Source organism: Anarhichas minor, unplaced genomic scaffold, assembly GCF_050575085.1.
Source record: "Anarhichas minor isolate MPS153535 unplaced genomic scaffold, ASM5057508v1 ptg000014l, whole genome shotgun sequence".
In the NCBI taxonomy this organism is placed as follows: Eukaryota; Metazoa; Chordata; class Actinopteri; order Perciformes; family Anarhichadidae; genus Anarhichas; species Anarhichas minor.
Window position 1 is genome coordinate 14,792,626 of NW_027466460.1, and position 19,709 is coordinate 14,812,334.

The following is a 19,709-nucleotide window of genomic DNA, read 5'->3' on the forward strand; positions in this document are numbered from 1 at the left end:
TGTCTACTGTGGGAAATGTAAAGTCCATCTTTGCCTGAACAAGGACAGAAACTGTTTTTTGAAAAGGTTCATTTAACGTCACAGCACCTTTCAAACACAGCTGCAATTCAAGGTTTTATGGCAAGGAAATGCATTAGAAAGGTTAATATATCAAAGTTAGGAAAGCAATGTTTAAGTCAAGCCTGATTTTCCCTTAGCCATAAAATAATGATCTCAGTCACTTCCACACAGTGAGGCATACAGCTTATTAATTTAACACTGGTATCAGATCGGTACTCGGTATCAGCCGATACACGAAACCCAGGTTTCATTATCAGAACTCTTGTGTATTTACAGGAAGACTCCACACTGTAATTTGAGTACTTCTTACTGGACAGTATCAGGACCAAGTGACCACAGGCTGTAATGCTAATGCTGAATTCACACAGACAAGAAAAGTAGCTAACACGTAAGATTTAGTATTTTAGAAACTCAAACTAAAGTGTTTACCGTCTCGGTCTTGGGTGTAAACTAAGCGTGCACAGTTGACAAGAGAGCTGATTTTCCAGCAATGCACACGTTACTGTCTTTAACATCAAGAAGGTGCAGAGGTTGCATTCTTTGACCCGTACTAAAGCTTAAAATAAGGTCCCACCAAGATGTGAACATGGATTACTGGATATAAAGTCCAGAGTGCTAACCAGTACATCACCCATTCAAAGAACAACACCTTGTTCTCGTTTCTCTCAGCACCCCCGACTCTGACTGACTTCCAGCGTCCTTGCTGACTGACTTACTGAGCTACTCCGTTTGTATGAAATCATTCAAAAAGACAAATTCTTACAATCCAGAAACAGAGAGGGCTACAGGAGCACACACACTCCTGCCATGGCTGCATTCACACACAAGAACAACAGGTAACACACGGTTTAGTATTTCAACTACTACTGCCTTGGGTGTAGGAGGGAGAACACTTAGGATATTGCACAGACAACTGTTAGTTATTGTGTAAATTCAGGTTCCACTGAGATTTGAACTCAGATCACTGGATTCAAAGTCCAGAGTGCTAACCATTACACCATGAAACCACTAAATGTATCACAATACAACTGATGACCAGGTGACCGCAGTTGAACACACTTAGATAATGCTTTAAACAGACAGGCTAACTTTACACCGATGAACGGACACTCAAGCCATTGTTCTGAAAGTCTACAGACAATAGCTGTGTCCCAATCCAGCGGCCGCATCCTTCGGAGACTACATTTGTAGACCGATTGCGTCACAGCGGCTGTCCCATTTCGAAGACTCCTTCAAATGGTGCCTTCGTTTCCCAGATTCGGAGGACACAACTCATGGATCCTTCACGGCCCACCATATCCCAAGATTCATTGCGTGCCGATGAAGATTTGATTTCAATCAACATGGCTACCAGTAAAGTGGCAGGGGGAGAAGCGGCAGCATTCACTTTTAGATGTCAGTATTGGGTTTCACCTCACTCAAATATCACCGATATAAATGTTAAAACAACATCAATGGTCGGTTAAGTTACGTGACGTTAGTAGCTGACAAGCTAGCTAACGTTACCGGCAGCCACTGCACAGTGGTTGAAAATCACTGCACTAGTCTATTTGAGGCTGGTGGACAGAGGTTATGACTGAACTATACCGTTGCACATCTTTGGTGTTTGGTCTCCAAAAAGTGAAACTAATCTTGGGCCAAGATTAAGTTACTAAAATCATGTCCAGACCTGAGGGAGGCAACAATATGTCAGCAACGAAGCTGCAGTAAGAAGAGGAGAAAAATAAAAAGGGAAGGCTTGGGCAGCCTTTTCCTCGAGATTAAACTACATCCATCTACATACAATCCTTTCAACTCCTGTTAAGATTTAGGTTAAACGCCCACTGGTGTTTAAGATGTGCCTCCCCCACCAAAAGAGGCGGGATCATTATGCTGCCTGACAGGAAAGTCTACTAGCAAGTGTTTACTTTCTGTATAAATAGCAGAAAGAGGCAGCGGTCGACTAAACCTCCTCAAACGAAACTGAAAGTTTGTCAGAGCGAAGTAGAGCTGAAGTCGAGCTGAGTCTCTTTCTTTTTCTCTGAAGAAAACTTCAAGAGTACCTCAGGCCTTTCTCCTCAACATTGCAGGGTCTCTGACTGGTCTCTCACTGGTGAGTACAACTGATAATATTTACTGTTAAAGTGAAAAAAAAAATCTGTGCCACACATATGAGCTCCCAATATATTTTGAATGTGTCCTTTCATTTAGTGAAGTATGGGAAACACCAAATAATTAGCTATTATTAGTTTTTAATTAATTTAATTAATTAATTATTATCAATGTTGGCAACTTTCTTCACTTTTTAATGTTGTCTTCTGTCAAGCAGCTGAGAGAAACTTTGGGTGTGGTCGTCCTTCCCCTTTTTCATCAACCAGCATTAACTCTAACGTTGCCTTTGACATGAACCTCTTGTGAAGTAAATGGTTCAACTGATGTTGTTTTCTTAAGATCTTGTTACTGAAAAATACCATTTAATACCATACATCATTCAGATGCACCAGTGGCTGTGTTCTTGAACACTTCCCTAGATGCAGTTAAGTAAAAAAAAATTAAACTGTTTGCGGTGACAATATAGCTTTTTTCATCTTGTTGGAGTTGTTGTTTTCCGACGCCAGAACAGCTGCACATCTCTCTTTGTCACTGGAGTTGTAAACTGAGTGTACTTAATCCAGTCAAACCTTTTATTCACAAGTGCCACCTGCTGTTGTAAATGAATAATAACATTTAAATGTCTAGTACTTGAATTCAAGAAGAGCACCTCTTTTTATAAATGTTTTCAGGACAATATGGTGTGAATACACTGTACCAATATACAAGTAATTTTGATATTGTTGGTGTTTACTTTTTGCAATAGCATTAACTGTAGTAAACAACATTACAGCCTTCATAAAGACTTGAATCACAAATGTTAAGCTTGGGACTTGCCTGTCTTCTACTACATTTTAAAACAGGGACTTGGTTCCACCTCTTTTGGTAGTTAGCCTGGCTCAGTCTTCGTTTGTTTTTTAATAAATATTTAATTTGCGCTGTCTGTTTTCCTTCCTTGTGGATGTTCATCTTTTCTTGCAAATTCAACTTATTTATTTTTTCCCACTTTCACTTGTGTTCCCAGTGTGAAGACATGGCTGCAGCCAGTTGTCTACTATCTGAAGATCAGTTCCTGTGCTCCATCTGTCTGGATGTCTTCACTGATCCAGTCACCACATCATGTGGACACAACTTCTGCAAAAACTGCATTACTGAACACTGGAATGTCAGTGTCCCATGGAAGTGTCCCATGTGTAAAGAGATGTTTACCACAAAACCTGAACTTCTCATCAACACCTTCATCTCTGAGATGGTTGCTCAGTTCAGAGAGGAAGCTCAACAGAAAACCAGCAGCTCAGAGCAACAAGAGTCCAAACCAGGAGAAGTTCCCTGTGACTTCTGTACTGGAACCAAACTGAAGGCCCTGAAGTCCTGCCTGGTGTGTCTGGCCTCCTACTGTGAGACTCACCTGAAGCCTCATCTGACAATGTCAGGCCTGAAAAGACATCAGCTGATCGACCCTGTGGAGAACCTGGAAGACAGGATGTGTACGAAGCACGATAAACCTCTGGAGCTGTTCTGTAAGACCGACCAGACATGTGTCTGCATGCTCTGCACTGTTTTAGACCACAAGACGCATGATGTTGTTCCTCTGAGAGACGAATATGACGAAAAGAAGGCAGAGGTAGAGAGGACAGGTGCTGAAATTCAGCAGATGATCCAGGAGAGACAAGTAAGGATACAGAAGATCAAATGGTTACTCAACCTCAGCAAGGAAAACGCAGACACAGAGATAGCAGAAGGTGTTAAAATCTTCACAATCCTGATGGAGTCTGTCGAGAGAGGCATGAACGAGGTCATTGAGAGAATTGAAGAGAAGCAGAGAACGACAGAGAAACAGGCGGAAGACTTTATCAAAGAGCTGGAACAGGAAATCTCTGAGCTGAAGAAGAGAAGCATGGAGGTAGAGCAGCTCTCACTCTCTGAAGACCACCTCCATCTCCTCCAAAGCTTCCCATCCCTGAAAGTTGCTCCACCCACCAAAGACTGGACAGAAGTCAGCATCCATGCAGCGTCATACAGAGGGACGGTGGTGAGAGCTGTGTCTCAGCTGGAGGAGACACTCAGTGCAAGGATTACCGAGTGTGTTACAGCTGAGCTGAAGTGGGTCCAACAATACGCCAGAAATGTGATTCTTGATCCTGACACAGCTCATCCTGAACTCAGTCTTTCTGATGATGGGAAACAAGTGAATCATCGTGATGAAAAGAAGAATCTCCCAGACAACCCAGAGAGATTTTCTAAATGTATGTGTGTCTTTGGAAAGCAGAGTATCTCTTCAGGGAGACTTTACTATGAGGTTCAAGTTACAGGGAAGACTAAATGGACTTTAGGAGTGGCCAGAGAGTCGATCAACAGGAAAGAGAACATCCAGCTGAGTCCTCAGGATGGTTACTGGACGATATGTTTGAGAAATGAAAATGGGTACAAAGCTTTTGCTGGTCCTGATGTCTATCTCCGTCTGAAATGGAGGCCTCAGAAGGTGGGGGTGTTTGTGGATTATGACGAGGGTCTAGTTTCTTTCTATCACGTAGATGGTGCAGCTCTGATGTATTGCTTTACTGGCTGCTCCTTCACTGAGAAACTCTACCCGTACTTTGGTCCTTGTCCTAATGATGGTGGTAAAAACTCCACCCCTCTGATCATCTCTCCTATCAATCAATGGCACTAAGCAGACAAATTATTTGATTATGCATGAAAACGATCAATGTTCAGTAAGAGAACATAATCATCTGTAATGCTCAGTGTATAATGTCTTTTTATCTGATTGATTTGCTCATTGCTTTTTGTTTTTCTCCAATGTATCCCACACACTGTTACTCACTGCTGCAAGACATACATTTCTCCATGCTGATTATTTCATCTCTGCTAACCCTGAGAGACCCACAAATGTGTCTGGAAGTGACTTGAAAAGTGTATCAGATTATATTTAGAATATTCCCACTGTATGTGAAGGTGTATCCTAAAATGATGTTTTCTTGGCTTTGCATATTTCAGACAGCATACGTTCCGTATAGTTTTAATAATGTGTTAGATGTCATCTACATTTAATACTGCAAAAGCTTTTAGCAAGAGTGCCAACAAATCATGGAATGAATTTCCACAGAAGCAATGATCCATTAAAGTTCTTGAGGTTGCAAATCTACACATACAGTACTTTTAATTGTCTGATCAGTGTTCATTTAAAATCCAATTTATTTTTCTTTATTATACTATATCTTTTTAGAAAGAAATAAAATCAAATGGAAAAATCTTGAGTTGTTTTTTATGCACTTGAATTATTTATGTCAAACTCATTACAAAGCCCAAAATGTATTTATGTAAAATCTCCACTTATAAATATGTCTATAGGCTTCGCTCATAATATTGAAATGATAGTGAGACACATCACCATCTCTGCAGCTCTACTAACCTTCTTGGCCTCTTTGAGCTCCTAGTTTGGGTTTTGCTGCACATTACTGTCTGTTTCAGTGTCAACGTTTTCATCAAATGTTATCTAATATGGCTGCTAGTGTCACTTGACAGCCCTATACTTCTACTCCACATTTCAGATGGAAATATTGTACTCCACTACTTTTATCTACCAGCTTGAGTTACCAGTTACTTTGTAAATTGATTGGATTGATAATAACTGAAGATATTTTTTAATGCAAAAACCTTTCATTGTTTCCAGATTCTCAAATGTGAAGATGTGCTGCTTTTTCTTTTAATAATGGTAATAATTGTAATGTTTCAGTAATAATGTCGAGGTTTTCGGCCTGTTGGTCGGACAAAACAAACATTGTGAAGCTGTCACTTTGGGCTCTGGTTAATTTTGATGTGATTTCAAACTATTTTCACAAACAAACTAACTTGATTTAAGGGGGAAATAATCTGCAGAGTGTGCCAGAATTACAATAATTATTAGTTGTAATTGGATATAAAATAAATCCTGATAAAATCATGATTTTTACCTAATTGTAGGCTTCATCATTTTGAATGTAGGACTTTTTACAAGCATACATCGATGGTAAACGCCCATTGCCACAAGACTACACTACCCATGATTCATATCCTCTGGTATTTCCGGGTTCGGTATTGCTGACAGCCATATTTGATTCGATTATGCTGTTCTGGCTGCGACAACCAGTTTAGCCAGTTCGTAACGAAAAAAAACGGCGTCTTTTCTTCACTACACACTGCCAGCTTTAAGGTTAATCTACGACGAAGTACCAGCTGTATTCACAGTAACAGCAGTTTATAATCTGTAGTCCAACGATGAATCCCGAATAGTAAGTACAAATTTCGATATTGACAGGTCCGGTTGAGCTGTCAGCTTAGCCGGAGAAGCTAAGCTAACGTTAGCTTCTCCGGCTAAGCTAACGTTAGCTTAGCACACCGTACAAAATGAACGTCAGCTGCTTTGTCTTTCAGTGCTAAGCTAACTGCTGTGGTACCATGTACGCACTATCGAATGACAGCGTTGATATTTATCAACTCAACGTTTGTCAGCAGCTGTCTGGTCAATATAACGCCGATTAAATCAACTAAGTATTCGTGTAGCACGTCAACAATGTTGTGTAAGCCCAGTTGTGATAACTTTAGATGGAAGTAGCATTTAGTAGCTAGTAGGTCAGCTAACGGGAGTAGCTACGTATACCGGACACTGTGGAGGATTTTGTAATTGACACTTAAGACACATAGTGACAGTTTGATAGTTCGGTAATCACGAAGCCAATCGATGAATCTCAACTCATCTGGTTTTAGGTTTATCGTTTAATTTCATTGTAAAGTGATTCACCCGCAAACAGGAAGTGGCTGAATTTGCTCTCCTGATGATGATGATGTGGAGTTAAGTTAGATGACGTCATACATATGGATTAATTGGATCAGTCGTTTACTGTTTACAAACAAAAAGTCCTGCATTCAAAAAAATCGTTTAAGTATTGGCATCAAAATGCATTTTAAAGTACCGAAAGTAAAAGTACTCATTATGCAGAGTGGCCCACTACACTTTCACATTATACTATTATCGTCACTGCATTCATGTGTTCATCACTTTAACGTGCAGCTAAAGGTGCACACTATTTTAATCACTTTATATACTGCTGGGTAGTTTAACCTATAGTATATAACATACCTATGTGTTTATTTTTGTTAATGATCTAAATCTACAAAGCAACTTAAGTTGTTAAGTAAATGTAGTGCAGTGAAGAGGACAATGTTTACCTCTCAGATGTAGTGGATTAGAAATATAAAGCAGCATGAAAGGGAAATACTCAAGTAAAGTAAAAGTACACCAAAATCCTACTTAAGTACAGTACTTGAGTGAATATACTTAGTTCAGTTCCACCACTGCTAAAGTTCTGTAGCTAACGAATACTTATAATATGAATAAATCCAATGTTTGTTTCGATTATGGATTAGTTGTTTACTCTGTAAAAATTCAGGATTAGTTTGACCAACCAACAGTCCAAAACCCAAATATATGCAGTTCACCTTTTACAATTACGCTGAATCTGAGAAACCTAAACGATAAACCGTTAACACTATTGTTGATGATTTATCTTCTATCAATTTACAAATTAATTCAATTAGAATTAGCTTTATAGGCCAAGTTTGTTAACACATCAAAGGAATTTGACTCCGGTGTTTGGTTGCCCTCGATGTACTTACACAGAAATAGACACACTCCTAAAAACAAGGAGAAACAACAAAGGTAAAACATTAACAACTATACATGTAGATGTGTGTGTGTGTATATATATATATATATATATATATATATATATTGTATATAAATAATTCACATATCTGAGCATTAACACATTTTCTACGCACATTTTTTTAACATTTAACAAAGTAATACAAACTACTCAAGAACATCAATCCAATAATTAACTGTACAAATGATCAGATGAGAAAACAATATGTGTAAGAATCTGACCAAACATTCAATGACGAAGTTAATTGACTGATGAAGCACAAAAAGATTTAGTCTAACAGGCCTACTATTGTGTGATTTTGTACCTTGCATGTTTTTTGACTGTTATTCATAATTACTTTTGTAATGTTCATTTTCCTCCTCTGTCACAGTGACTATTTATTCAAGCTGCTCCTGATCGGTGATTCTGGTGTCGGAAAGTCTTGTCTCCTTCTCCGGTTTGCAGTAAGTGTCGTCCACTGTTGCACAACAGGCTTTTACGTCTGTCCTTGTCAGCGCTGTGATGGCTGACGTGTGTGTGTGTGTTTTATCCTAGGATGACACGTACACAGAGAGCTACATTAGTACCATCGGCGTGGACTTCAAGATCAGGACCATCGAGCTGGACGGAAAGACCATAAAACTTCAGATTGTAAGGAGGAACGTCGTGTAATGGAGCAGTAAATGGATAAGTCTGTGATAAACTTTGGAGAATGTTTGTGTCGGTTTGGACTGACGAGCTCCGCTTTGCTTTCTCAGTGGGACACGGCCGGCCAGGAACGGTTCCGCACCATCACGTCCAGTTACTACAGAGGAGCTCACGGCATTATAGTGGTTTACGATGTGACGGATCAGGTCAGTGCTTCTCCAGGACGAATAGCGTTTGCTTTAATGTTGTGTCCTTTAAAAAAAACTACAACGCCCAGTCGTCATCTAGTCCCAGAGTAATTCTAATGAGTATTTAATAACTTTATGGGCAATTAAGTGTCGAAGCGGCACACGAAACAAACCAGATAAAGATACAAAGAGAGAGCCAAGGAAGTAACAACATAAGAACTACTCATAGATATATAATGTAAAGCTATACACAGGTACTTAAATTTGATCGTTAATCGTGTAAAAGTAAACTTTTCTCTTGTGGACAAACGTTGGAATGAAGACATTCAGTCTAAATGACCGTAAAACATACCGTTGCCTTTTCTGCACTGACATTTCTTTTGTCAGTGTCAGCTGACGTCGTGTGGATCAAGTTCTTATTTTTCTACCTTCCTCAGGAGTCCTTCAATAATGTCAAACAGTGGCTACAGGAGATCGACCGCTACGCCAGCGAGAACGTCAACAAGCTGCTAGTAGGCAACAAGTGTGACCTCACAACGAAGAAGGTTGTCGATTACACCACAGCTAAGGTGAGTGGACGGCGTGTGAACTCACGTCTGTGAGGACCTTTTGTTAAAAAGGGGTTAAACTGTCAGTGTAACAGTTTCTAATGAGATAATAAATTGCTGACTGTCAGCCGTCTGTTCTTTCCTGCCACTGTGGTCTCACGCTCATAGCCTTGGAATTCTGATGAGTAGAGGTTTTTATTTTGGAAAACATCAGCTTGTAAGCGACTGAGCATCCAGCTGCTGGTCAGACAGCTGTGTGGTCTGTTTAGAAGTTTAGAGCCACCTCGTATGATAGGAGCCATATTTAGGTTCTACATTTATATTTAAACAAGCATTGACTTGCTCATTGCAAAGTCATTTTGGTCCGTGTGTACTGATCCCACCCACTCCAAGCTGAGGTTAAAGGTGAACCATTTCAACTAACATTTTCTAATAACAAGAAATTTAAACATACACCAGGTCCTAAGCAAATCTTAAAGGCTCCGTCTGCCTCCTCTGCTTATAGGACTGATTTATAACTTTATAAATAAACAAAATACCTATAGAAATATGTACAGTTATCGAGATATGAAATGACCTGTATTGCGATAGTATATCTGTGGCCATATCGTCCAGCCCTGTGATGGTTACAATAGATTTCAAGAGTGACGAATAGTTGTCCGTTTATATGCTCAGTGTGTTCAAAACATGGCTGCACACACCGCTTGGTCAGTGCTTTATTAGCAGACTGGTGGAGGTCCAGTGTGTATGAAAATGATGCTCAAGACATCCGGATCATTTCTTTGTTATTCACTCTTCTCATGTCTGTACGGTCAACATTACCCTGCAGCCAGTTAGCTTAGCTTAGCATAAGGACCGAGCGGGCCGACATGCATACCCGCGGGGCTCGCGGTCGGGTTCAAGTGAGCTGACTAGAAAATATCACGCGTTTCAGGCGGGCGGGTCAAAAATTGACAAAGCAGCATATGTTATTAATAACTTACTGAAACGTGGCATCGCAATAATCCTCCTCTTCCCTTTTCTGTCTCTTTCTCAAACACACACACACACACGCCGCTCAAGTCCGCTCGTCTCAGTCCTGACAGTTGTGCTACAATAATGCACAACATGGTGGATTGTGGGCCGAGTTTGGGTGGTTGATGAAGGCGTATTTTTGCGGGTCAGGCGATGTGGATCGGCTCTCATAACAAGTCGGGCGGGTCCAGGTAATAACAAATCCTGACCCGCGCATCACTCCTGAAAACTATTCCTTTAACTCGAGGTCCACTTTGTATCCGTTGCTGGAGCTTTCAACTGTATCTCACACAGCCGTGTTTGCTTCCCATGACGGCTAAAGAAGACTGTGAGATTCGGCTGAAAGCTCTGGGCAAAAGAAAGCAAGTGGACCTTTTTTTTTTTTAAGTGGACAAGATTGTCTTGGGTCAGAATATTACCTGCCATTAAGCGTCTTTAACTTTAGTGTGACGTATTTATTCCTCAGTGAAACTGAATATTTGAGCGGTGCACAGTTACGAGAGGGATTTAAATCAAATCCTTCGCATCTTATTGGACGGCTACAAAGTGGGCGGGCTTAGAATGTGACGATACGGAGCTACAGAGGACGTTGCAGATGAATATGGAGCTTTCAGTCTTGTCACATGACCTTCCTCAGCTGATAGTTTGTTGTCATGGAATTAAATTGACTTAAATCCTCCTTTTTTTGCTCACCAGGAATTTGCCGACAACTTGGGCATCCCCTTCTTGGAGACGAGCGCCAAGAGCGCCACCAACGTGGAGCAAGCCTTCATGACCATGGCGGCCGAGATCAAGAAGAGGATGGGCCCCGGGGCCACGGCCGGATCCTCGGAGAAGTCCAACGTGAAGATCCAGAGCAAGCCAGTCAACACCTCGTCCGGAGGCTGTTGCTGAGACCCTGAAAACAGCCACGCCCCGACTCCATCCCCCCCCCCCGAGCCCACGACCAGTCTCAATGTTACCATGCTCCACAGGGAGAGAGAGGGAGGGAGGGAGGGAAAGACGGAGGAGGAAGACTTTGAGTGGACCGGTTTGTAAGTGTGTGCGCAGTTACACCAGATTCCCATCCCACCCTTCAGAGTCAGCAATAGGACGGTAAGCCCATCCACACCCACCGAACACGCTGGGCGGTTCATTTATTTTTTTCTGTTCTTACTTTACCAAAACACACTCATACTGGAAAAAAAACTAAATGTATACAATTTTAACAGTGTGTGAAGTTAACCAATGAAAGAAAACACACGTATTCAGCTTTTCTTCTTCTTTTTGTTTTGTTTTTGTTTGCCCCTGCTCTTCCTTTTGAGTTTGCTAAATGAGTCACTTTTCAAAAAAAAAAACAGAGGAACCCCCCACCCCACACACACACAGTTGTCTTTTATTTCGCTGTAGATAGCAGCGTGACTTTGGCCCTGAATCTCCTCACATATACGAATCGGTAAGCTCTTCAAATGAAGCACATGCTTAAAACCAGCATCATGCACGTTCAGATCAGTTCACATGGTCCCCTCGGGTGCATGTGAGCGAGTGGCGTCCTGCTCGACAGGAAACCGGTTACGTCGCCTGCTCCCAACTTCACAGTGTCGCCCCTTAAAAAAAAAAAAAAAACGATGTGCCAGTGCCTTTGTGGCAGGAGATTCACATGACATTTATGCCTTCGGTGCTCTTGTGTTGTCGGCGTGTTCCCCTCGTATGCCCACAGTCGTGACTTCTTGCTAAAAGAATCCACATTGTATGATAGTCAACATTCCTGTGTATATCTATATTCGGCTCTCTGTGTGCTCTGCTGGGTCTTCACGATACAATAAGCATGTGCTGCATTGGGAGACGTGACGTTCAGCCGCGTGTGTTTTCTCTGCTAATGTTCCTCAACCGACAGCACAACCGCAACAGGAGAAACGGAAAAACCACCATCCCAGCTCGAGAATAATCTATAAACTGTATATATTTATACATAAATGTAAGAAGTGATTTGCAAATTGTGTAGAGAAGCAAGCGAATGACATGATGCATAGATGGAATTAGTAATCTCGGCACGTGATTTGTGGCTGCGGACATGACATTTTTGTGGCACGATGTCGACTATTAAACAATGAAGGAGATCTTTGATAACTGCTGTGCCTCATGGTGTTGTTATTTTTTTGTCCTTGTGCTCACTTTCTTCACACTTGTTGTCCGGTAAGCTGAGAGGAATGATGATCTTTGGCCTAGATTTCTGCAGCTTGACACAGTTTTTCCTCCAACTCCAACGGAAATATGCAACGATTCATTTAGGCTCTCAAAGTTACACTTCACCCTGAAGTTAGAAAGTCACATTTCAGTTTTAAAGTTTCTATTCTTGTTTATTAAATCAGTCAGAAGAACTGACGGGACATTTTCTCTGCTCGTTAAAACGACGAGAAAAAAGTAGAGAGGAAATTTGAATCCATACTACATAATTAACGCATACGAACAAATGCAAAGGTGCAAACATGTCCACCCACACAAAGGGACAGTCTGCACAATACGGCACAATGAAAAATCAGCAAACATAATTAAACGTGAAAGGAGCTCCACGTCCTCTCAAAGTCAAGTTCTATTTAAATAGCACATTATCATAAATCCCACATTGGTTTAGTCTAATCGCACGTGCACGTTTTTCAAGATAATAGTATTTCATAAAGCGTTAAAGGCCGGTTTATTAACGGATTAAAAAAATGATGCCACAAAATACAAATCATTTTCTCATTTGTCTTGAGAAAGGTTGTATTTAGCTGGGTAACTTTGGTAGAGGAATAAGCCCGTTAGTGTGACAAGTAAAAGTCTAAGATCTTTTATTTAAACTCGTGAGCGAATACAAGTTATTTTAATATTTTGTTGCAGCGTAAACTAATAACCTAATGGAGAAGTACTGGCTCTGATACCATCTAGTACAACAGCGTACTCCATAATAGTATTATACTTATATTCTTTTTGTTTGTATTATAGAAATACAACAAATATAATGTAATAAAACTATAATATAACATGGAATATAAGATAAAATATAGAAATAATAAGTATTTAATAATTACATAAAACAGTATAATATATAACAAAATGAATGTTTACAGCACACAGTGGGTCTTGTATGAAAATAGACTTGGAGAGTCCTTTAGGGCTTTGAATGCACCTTCACGTTCCTGCTCTTACTTCATTACGTCATGTACTTAAACACACAACAACGTGAAACACAACAACACACTAAACTCTCCCGGTGGCGTGAAGTGGAGTTACAGCGCGACACCAGCTGAGGGCAGCGTCTGCATACAAAGCGGTGATTCATGCAGTCGGGTGGAGTGTGTACAGTCGTTGGTGTTGCTGTTGTCACGCGAGCTCAGGAGCTGTGGATTTCCATCTGACTGCAGAAGAAGAAGGTGTGATATGGTTGAAAGCTCTGGGAAAAGCAGAGGCGAAGAGAAGAAATCATAAAAAGTGGTGATACTACAGTGTAGAAATACTGTTACAAGTAAAAGTGCATTCAAGGTACAAAAGTATTAGCATCAAATTGTACTTAAAGGTTCTTTATACGATATTCAGAACCTTAATATAGCATCAACTGACTATGAGCTGTGGGAATGAAGTCGCTCTCCCTTTTTGTGTGTGTGTGTGTGTGTGTGTTGTAATTTGAGCCCCTCTGTTCTTTGTACACCTTTTGCACCTACTGCACAACAAATACTTTTACTTTGGATACTTAAATACTTAGTTTTTGAATGCAGGACTTTTACTTGTAGTGGAGTATTTTCACAGTGTGGTATTAGTACTTCAACAGAAGTAAAGATCTGAATACTTCTTCCACCGCTGGTCCCGCTGGTGTTCATAAAGAGTGTTTTCTGTGTGAAGCCGTCCTCCCTCATTAACCAGCACACTCTGATTATATTAAGCTTTAAAAAAGAAAAAGGGAGCATGAGCCCCCAACCCCCTTCTCTTGTGGGGCTGAACCCCCAGTTTGCTTTCAGCTGCAAAACAAAACACACAGTGAGAGAGAGAGAGAGACAGAGAGAGAGTGAGAGAGAGAGACAGAGAGAGAGAGAGAGTGAGAGAGAGAGAGAGAGAGACAGAGAGAGACAGAGAGAGAGAGATGTTTTGGTGTGGAGGAATGGGAGGGAGCAGTGGTGGAACGGGGGGAGGAGGATGGTTTGAGTAGCTGGGTCTGTTTGCCGGCTGAGGTTGTAGCTGGTTGCTGGGTGATGATGGGGGGTGAAGTGGGGGGGGTTTGTGACAGCTGCAGAGGCCGAAGTCTTTCACCCCACTGCTGCTGAGGGGGGGGGGGGGAGGTTATTATGAGTCCATGTGTGAAGTTCAGTCTCAGTCAGTCGGCTGCTCACCAGCTGATCCGTCCGATGGCTCGCTGTAAAGAACCAGCCCTGCAGTGTCACACAGCTGTCAGTACACACACACACACACACTCACACACACACACACACACACACACACACACACACCTCGTTAACAGCAGCAGCACACTACGAACAAACTAGTTGAAAGTACAAAGTTGAGGTACTTGTACTTGAGTCTTTTACTTCACATTGATCTGACAGCTTTAGTTACGTTACAAACAAAGATTTTCTTGCAGACAAAACATACGAGGAGTTAATCGAATCTGATATTTTGTTATAAATTAATGTACCCGACAGTTTGTACAAGTACATGAATCACTTATTCGATTGTAGAGCTGTCCTCAACCAAAGACACTCCTTGGCGACTAATTGAGTTTCTCAACAAAGAATCACACAAAAGCACCGCTTTAAATCTTGTGTTTACCAGAGATGTGCTCAAAAAATGCACACAAATTATACAAAAAGACATATTTACAACATGGGATGACACAGCGTTGAGTCCGTCATGTGGTTTGAGAATCAGACGGGGTAAACATCTAGAACGAAATGTCCTGGGCCACTAAAGTAAGGAGAAGGACCTCGAGCGCCCTGAGGAAACTCAAGTGTGACTGAGCTCAGGTCAAGCACAACAAGACCTGCCGTGAACTCTTGTGTGCTGTTGACTCTGCTTTACGTGATCCTCATACATCCTCCAAGGCATTCACTCAGCCCATAAACATGTGACGGGCTCTTCCTCTATAGCCTGCTGTGTGTGTGTGTGTGTGTGTGTGTGTGTGTGTGTGTGTATGTAAAGGTTTCTCTCCGGCTGCCTTCACTGTACACAGAGAGTTTTTTTGTGTTTTACAGCAGATTGAAAACCTGTTTGCAGCTCATTTATAATCAATGCAGTAACTCTGTTTAATACTGATGCCTCTATATGACCAACATAAGTAAACAAGACCATCTATTTCTAGTTATTCTTATTGCTCGTCACTGCACAAAATCTGACAAAATCACGACATGCAGGTTCACCAGAAACTCCTTAAGCTCAGACTCCAGCAGCAGACCCGGGTCCAGTTTTGCTGGCGCCTTCAACCTGCAGTCAGAAGCTCCGGCGGGAGGAGGAGAGCTCAGCTCCCGGCAGCAGCAGCGTCTGCTCCTCCTCCTCCTCCTCCTCCTCCTCCTCCTCCTCCAGGAGCAGAGCTTTGACTTGCTGTTCCGCTGGGAGCAAACACAGACACCACGCTGCTGGAGGCCCAGGCCGTATTGCTGGACCTAATTCCATACACACCTTGAAAAGGGAGGAGTGAGTGGAGGAGTATGTAGTTGGTTGCAATCTGCGACCTCACCACTAGATGTCACTAAACCCCACACACTGGTCCTTTAAGTAAACGTCCTACTTCTTCCAGCAGTGCTGAATAGTCCAGTCCAACCCATGGCAGCCGTTAAAGTCCTCTGCTCTGTGTCAGGAACACCTTGCTGACCTCCTCTCCTCCTGACAGCAGCAGTGTGTTTGAAGTTCTCTAAAACCACAGACTGTTACTCTTCCTGCTTTCCACCTCCGTCGGCTGTTTGGGACCTGGATCCACGTCTTCGAATTACCTTTTCTTGGTGGTTTAGTTCCCGGAGAGACGAGGTTTTCATATCCACGGCAATAACGTCAACATGAAGTGGTGCGTGTGCTGCCTGAACATGGTTTACGCTGTGGTGAAGTAGCCACCGGTCTGTCATGGGGAGACTCACAGGCTGAGTTAAGCACACAAACTCTTTAGTGAGTAAACAGAAGGTCCTAATCACACTGTACTTGTACTTTCACAGCACTGTTTGTCCTTCTTCGCATGATTTATATGGTGCATGGCCAAAAGAGTGGGGGATTGATGTCAGAGTGAAAACAAAAGGAATTGTGCTCAGAGTTTATCAGTCTGGAGTCTTTTTGTGTGGATTCAATGGAGAAAAACTGTAATACAGCATTTTTTTATGGGAATCACGCCACAGACACCCAGTTCGTAATACTGCAAATATATAAATATTGCAATACTGTCATCAGTGGGCCTTAGGCTTAAAGTAAAAATACCAATGCAGTTATGTAAAAGTACTACAAAGTAAAAGTCCTGCATTCATAATCCTAATGAATAGATTCAGTATGTAGGATTTGGTGGTATTTAATGGTGTGGTTGCAGAATTCGAGAATTGGTTTGTCCCTTCTGGGCTACTGTAGAAAACATGGCGGACTCCATGAAGACGACCCGCTCCTTATTAGATATGGAGGGCTCATTCTAAGATCATGAAAACACACCGGCTCTTAGTCTCAGGTGATTAAAACATAGTTATGAATATGATGTTCCCTTTCTGCTAATGTATCCCCCGAAATGCTGCACACTGTTCCTTTAAGTAAAAGTACAGAGGTGGTATCACCTCAATGTACTTGAAGTATCAAAAGTACTACTTGTGCAGTAAAATGTCCATGTGAAAACTGACATACAAGTTGCTGTACGTTGCATGTTCCTCCTTCTCTGTATCTGTCTTTGTGATCCAGATATCTTATCTCACATGTTCATTTAATGGGGATCAGCTGCTGGTTCTTTTTATTCTGCCCATCTGGCTGCAATTATGTCACGCTCTGCCTATAACTCGGGCCTCACCAGCACATCACCCAACAGCGGCAGCACCGGGAGGATCCCGTCAAACTTTGAGAGTTTGAGTGGAGAATGAAGCGTTGTTTTGCGGCGGGAGGAGATGAAAGAACGGCTGCTGCGTGTGTTTGGTCGAACTTGTCCGACCGGTTTTCACTCTCCTCAGCCACCGAGTGTCAGCTGTGACGTCGGGACGAGCTGCTGGCGGACATCCGCAAGTTAGAGGATGAAAACAGTCAGCACAGGGTGCAGATAGTTCACCGCGAGCAGGATTTAAACAGCGTCCTATATTTGGAATTAGAAATAAAAAAGTGCAGCAGCTGTGATTAAAATATTTGTGCAGCTACGACCCCATCAGTGGGAACTAGCTGTACCATGTTTGGCACCTGATTGTGCTTTACCACATTATCCATATTCTGCATTTGAAAGGGTCCCTGGTGGTCTGTGGCAATCTTAAAGGCACAACTCTGCTCTTTTCCTCAAATGCAGGGACGGTGTGCTGTAATTTAAAAACATAGTTAAAAAGGAATAACACAATCATTCCCTCACAAAAAGTTATTTCATAAGTGATAAAAGGCATTCTTTGCTGCTGTTACTTGGTCTGGTAGGACCAGCAGCTAGTGGTGGCTAATGTTAGCTGTGCATCAAAAGTTACTTTAAAATCAAACTACTTGTTCTTGACAATATAGTGCAAATAAACGAGTACAATTATGACACATACAGCGTACTTTCAAGTCCAACATTTAGATTATTTGATACATTTATTCACGCTGCAATAACATGACTGGGTCTTTCTTTTGCTGCGAGCAGAACTAAACTAAAGCTAAACTAGACCTCCAAAAACTCAAAATATAGACAGTAACTAAACAACTAACAACTAAACAAAACACACAAAAAAAACTTTTATTATATGTTCCTTAAATGATATGTGGGTATTTCTCACTGTTGTAACTGTCTAATTAAGTGTGTTAATAGATCAGCAAGACAACAACCGAGCTAATAAAGTTTAAAATTAAAAAGCTTTTATAGAGAAAAAAGCTGTGAGAATAAATGTAGTCTGGGCCGAGTGTTCCCTCTGACTTTTAACGAGCACAGTTGAGTCACAGGAAAGGGCTCGCTGTCTCTGCGTGAGTACTACTGAGATGTCCAACACTGAATAACTGGAATGCTTCACATAGTTGTGGTTTTTCACTCAGCAGCAGAAGCAAGAAAACAGTCAGACGGATAAACAGACTGACGCTCAGGCAGAAAACTCTGCAGGAGCTGAGCTGAAGTAAGAGCTCCTGTTAAATGAGACTATTCTGTGTAATGTACGGTTAGCAGCAGGTTAACAGTGGTGTACCTGTGATCCTGGCTGGAGCTGATGGTTATCTACCATGAGGGAGGCGGACCTGGTTTCAGTGATGCAGCAGGCCACACTGTTAGAAACACTGACGCACCGATGAACCTTTCAAGGTTTCGTGACGCACAACCTTTCTTTTCCATGTTATGACTTATGTTCAACAACATATTATTGAAATTAAAATGTATAAAAACCCCATTAAAAGCGCTGCCAAGAATGGTTTGCAGTAGTATAAAGAATACTTGACGTACATGTACATCAAGTGTGTTTTTTAACCAAATCCTATTTATTTTTACTTAAAGGGGACATATCAAGAATAATGTTTTCAGTTCTTGTGCACGTACATTTAGAGTGCCTATGAACCCACAAACTGTGAATTAAGACAATCCGGTACGTTGTTTTTGTGGACTTTCTAGATCAGAAAACATGTAATTCATTCAGTATGTCCCAATACAGTATGTCACATACAGTATACCAACATTACCAGGATGTTCTACTACATCTAGTCGCATTTTGCAGTATGCAAGCCAGCGTGATCCACAATCCTGCTCAGAAGATATTTAAGCAAGAGGGGTCAAAGTTCAAGGTCCGTTTCCATTTCTCTCCATTTTCCTGATTATACTTACATACTTTTACTGAAGTTTTCAACATTTTCAATACGGGACTTTTACTGTTTAATGAGTATTTCCCATACCTGCAGGTGTTCAGTGGGAACCAGGTGACTCTTCAGGGGCCGTAGCAGGTGAGTCACATCAAACCCTTCAGTGGGCCCTCCTGTGTGGAAGTACCATGTGTCTCCAAAAGGTCCCACACTGTACCATTATTCTGTCAGTATGCTGTGAACGCCACAGCAGGAGCTGCGTCAAGTGCAACACAGTGAGATGAGGATGTCCATTTGGCCTTCAAACTAAAAGCTTTAGCTTTCTCTTAATAAAGACTTGTTTTCATATTTGCCTCTCAACACAGTTCTATACAGTATTTAGTATTAGTATTATATTCATTATTATATAGTAATATATATTCTATATATTAAGTTATTGCTATGCCGCATAATATGTAAACAAATTGCTGAATTGTTGGTTTATTTCGTCATACTGTATGTATATTTTTCTATTTAAAGGGAAATAAAGCTGCACTAAATATTACTTTATTTTAAAGATGTCAAACACAAATGACACTGACAACAGA

General features: G+C 41.4%; 2 protein-coding genes and 1 non-coding gene across 4 annotated transcripts; 2 read left to right on the forward strand and 1 right to left on the reverse strand.

Moving 5' to 3' along the window:
• Nucleotides 1-995: 995 nt before the first annotated feature.
• On the reverse strand, nt 996-1,067 carry trnaq-uug (transfer RNA glutamine (anticodon UUG)). Its single transcript has one exon. It is a non-coding gene; the product is annotated as a tRNA-Gln (tRNA).
• Nucleotides 1,068-1,835: 768 nt separating this feature from the next.
• LOC142949865 (E3 ubiquitin-protein ligase TRIM39-like) lies at nt 1,836-5,387 on the forward strand. The gene is made up of 2 exons (XM_076091715.1): nt 1,836-2,152; nt 3,155-5,387. The coding sequence occupies exon 2, from the start codon at nt 3,164-3,166 to the stop codon at nt 4,799-4,801; it is 1,638 nt and encodes a 545-aa protein (XP_075947830.1). The 5' UTR covers nt 1,836-2,152; nt 3,155-3,163; the 3' UTR covers nt 4,802-5,387.
• An 826-nt stretch (nt 5,388-6,213) lies between these two features.
• On the forward strand, nt 6,214-12,323 carry LOC142949866 (ras-related protein ORAB-1). 2 transcript variants are annotated; one of them, XM_076091717.1, is made up of 6 exons: nt 6,214-6,401; nt 8,206-8,278; nt 8,370-8,465; nt 8,573-8,668; nt 9,088-9,219; nt 10,909-12,323. In XM_076091717.1, the coding sequence occupies exons 1-6, from the start codon at nt 6,388-6,390 to the stop codon at nt 11,104-11,106; spliced, it is 609 nt and encodes a 202-aa protein (XP_075947832.1). In that variant the 5' UTR covers nt 6,214-6,387; the 3' UTR covers nt 11,107-12,323. The 2 variants fall into 2 exon arrangements, with proteins under 2 accessions (XP_075947832.1, XP_075947831.1); XM_076091716.1 differs by lacking the exon at nt 6,214-6,401 and adding an exon at nt 7,344-7,828.
• The last annotated feature ends 7,386 nt before the right edge of the window (nt 12,324-19,709 follow it).

Bases quoted from the DNA above. Each gene is read 5' to 3' on its own strand.
- LOC142949865 (XM_076091715.1), top strand. From the start codon at position 3,164: ATGGCTGCAGCCAGTTGTCTACTATCTGAAGATCAGTTCCTGTGCTCC.
- LOC142949866 (XM_076091716.1), top strand. From the start codon at position 7,776: ATGTACTTACACAGAAATAGACACACTCCTAAAAACAAGGAGAAACAA. The intron at 7,829-8,205 runs GTAAAACATTAA...CCTCTGTCACAG, and splicing joins AACAAGGAGAAACAACAAAG to TGACTATTTATTCAAGCTGC. The intron at 9,220-10,908 runs GTGAGTGGACGG...TTTGCTCACCAG, and splicing joins TCGATTACACCACAGCTAAG to GAATTTGCCGACAACTTGGG.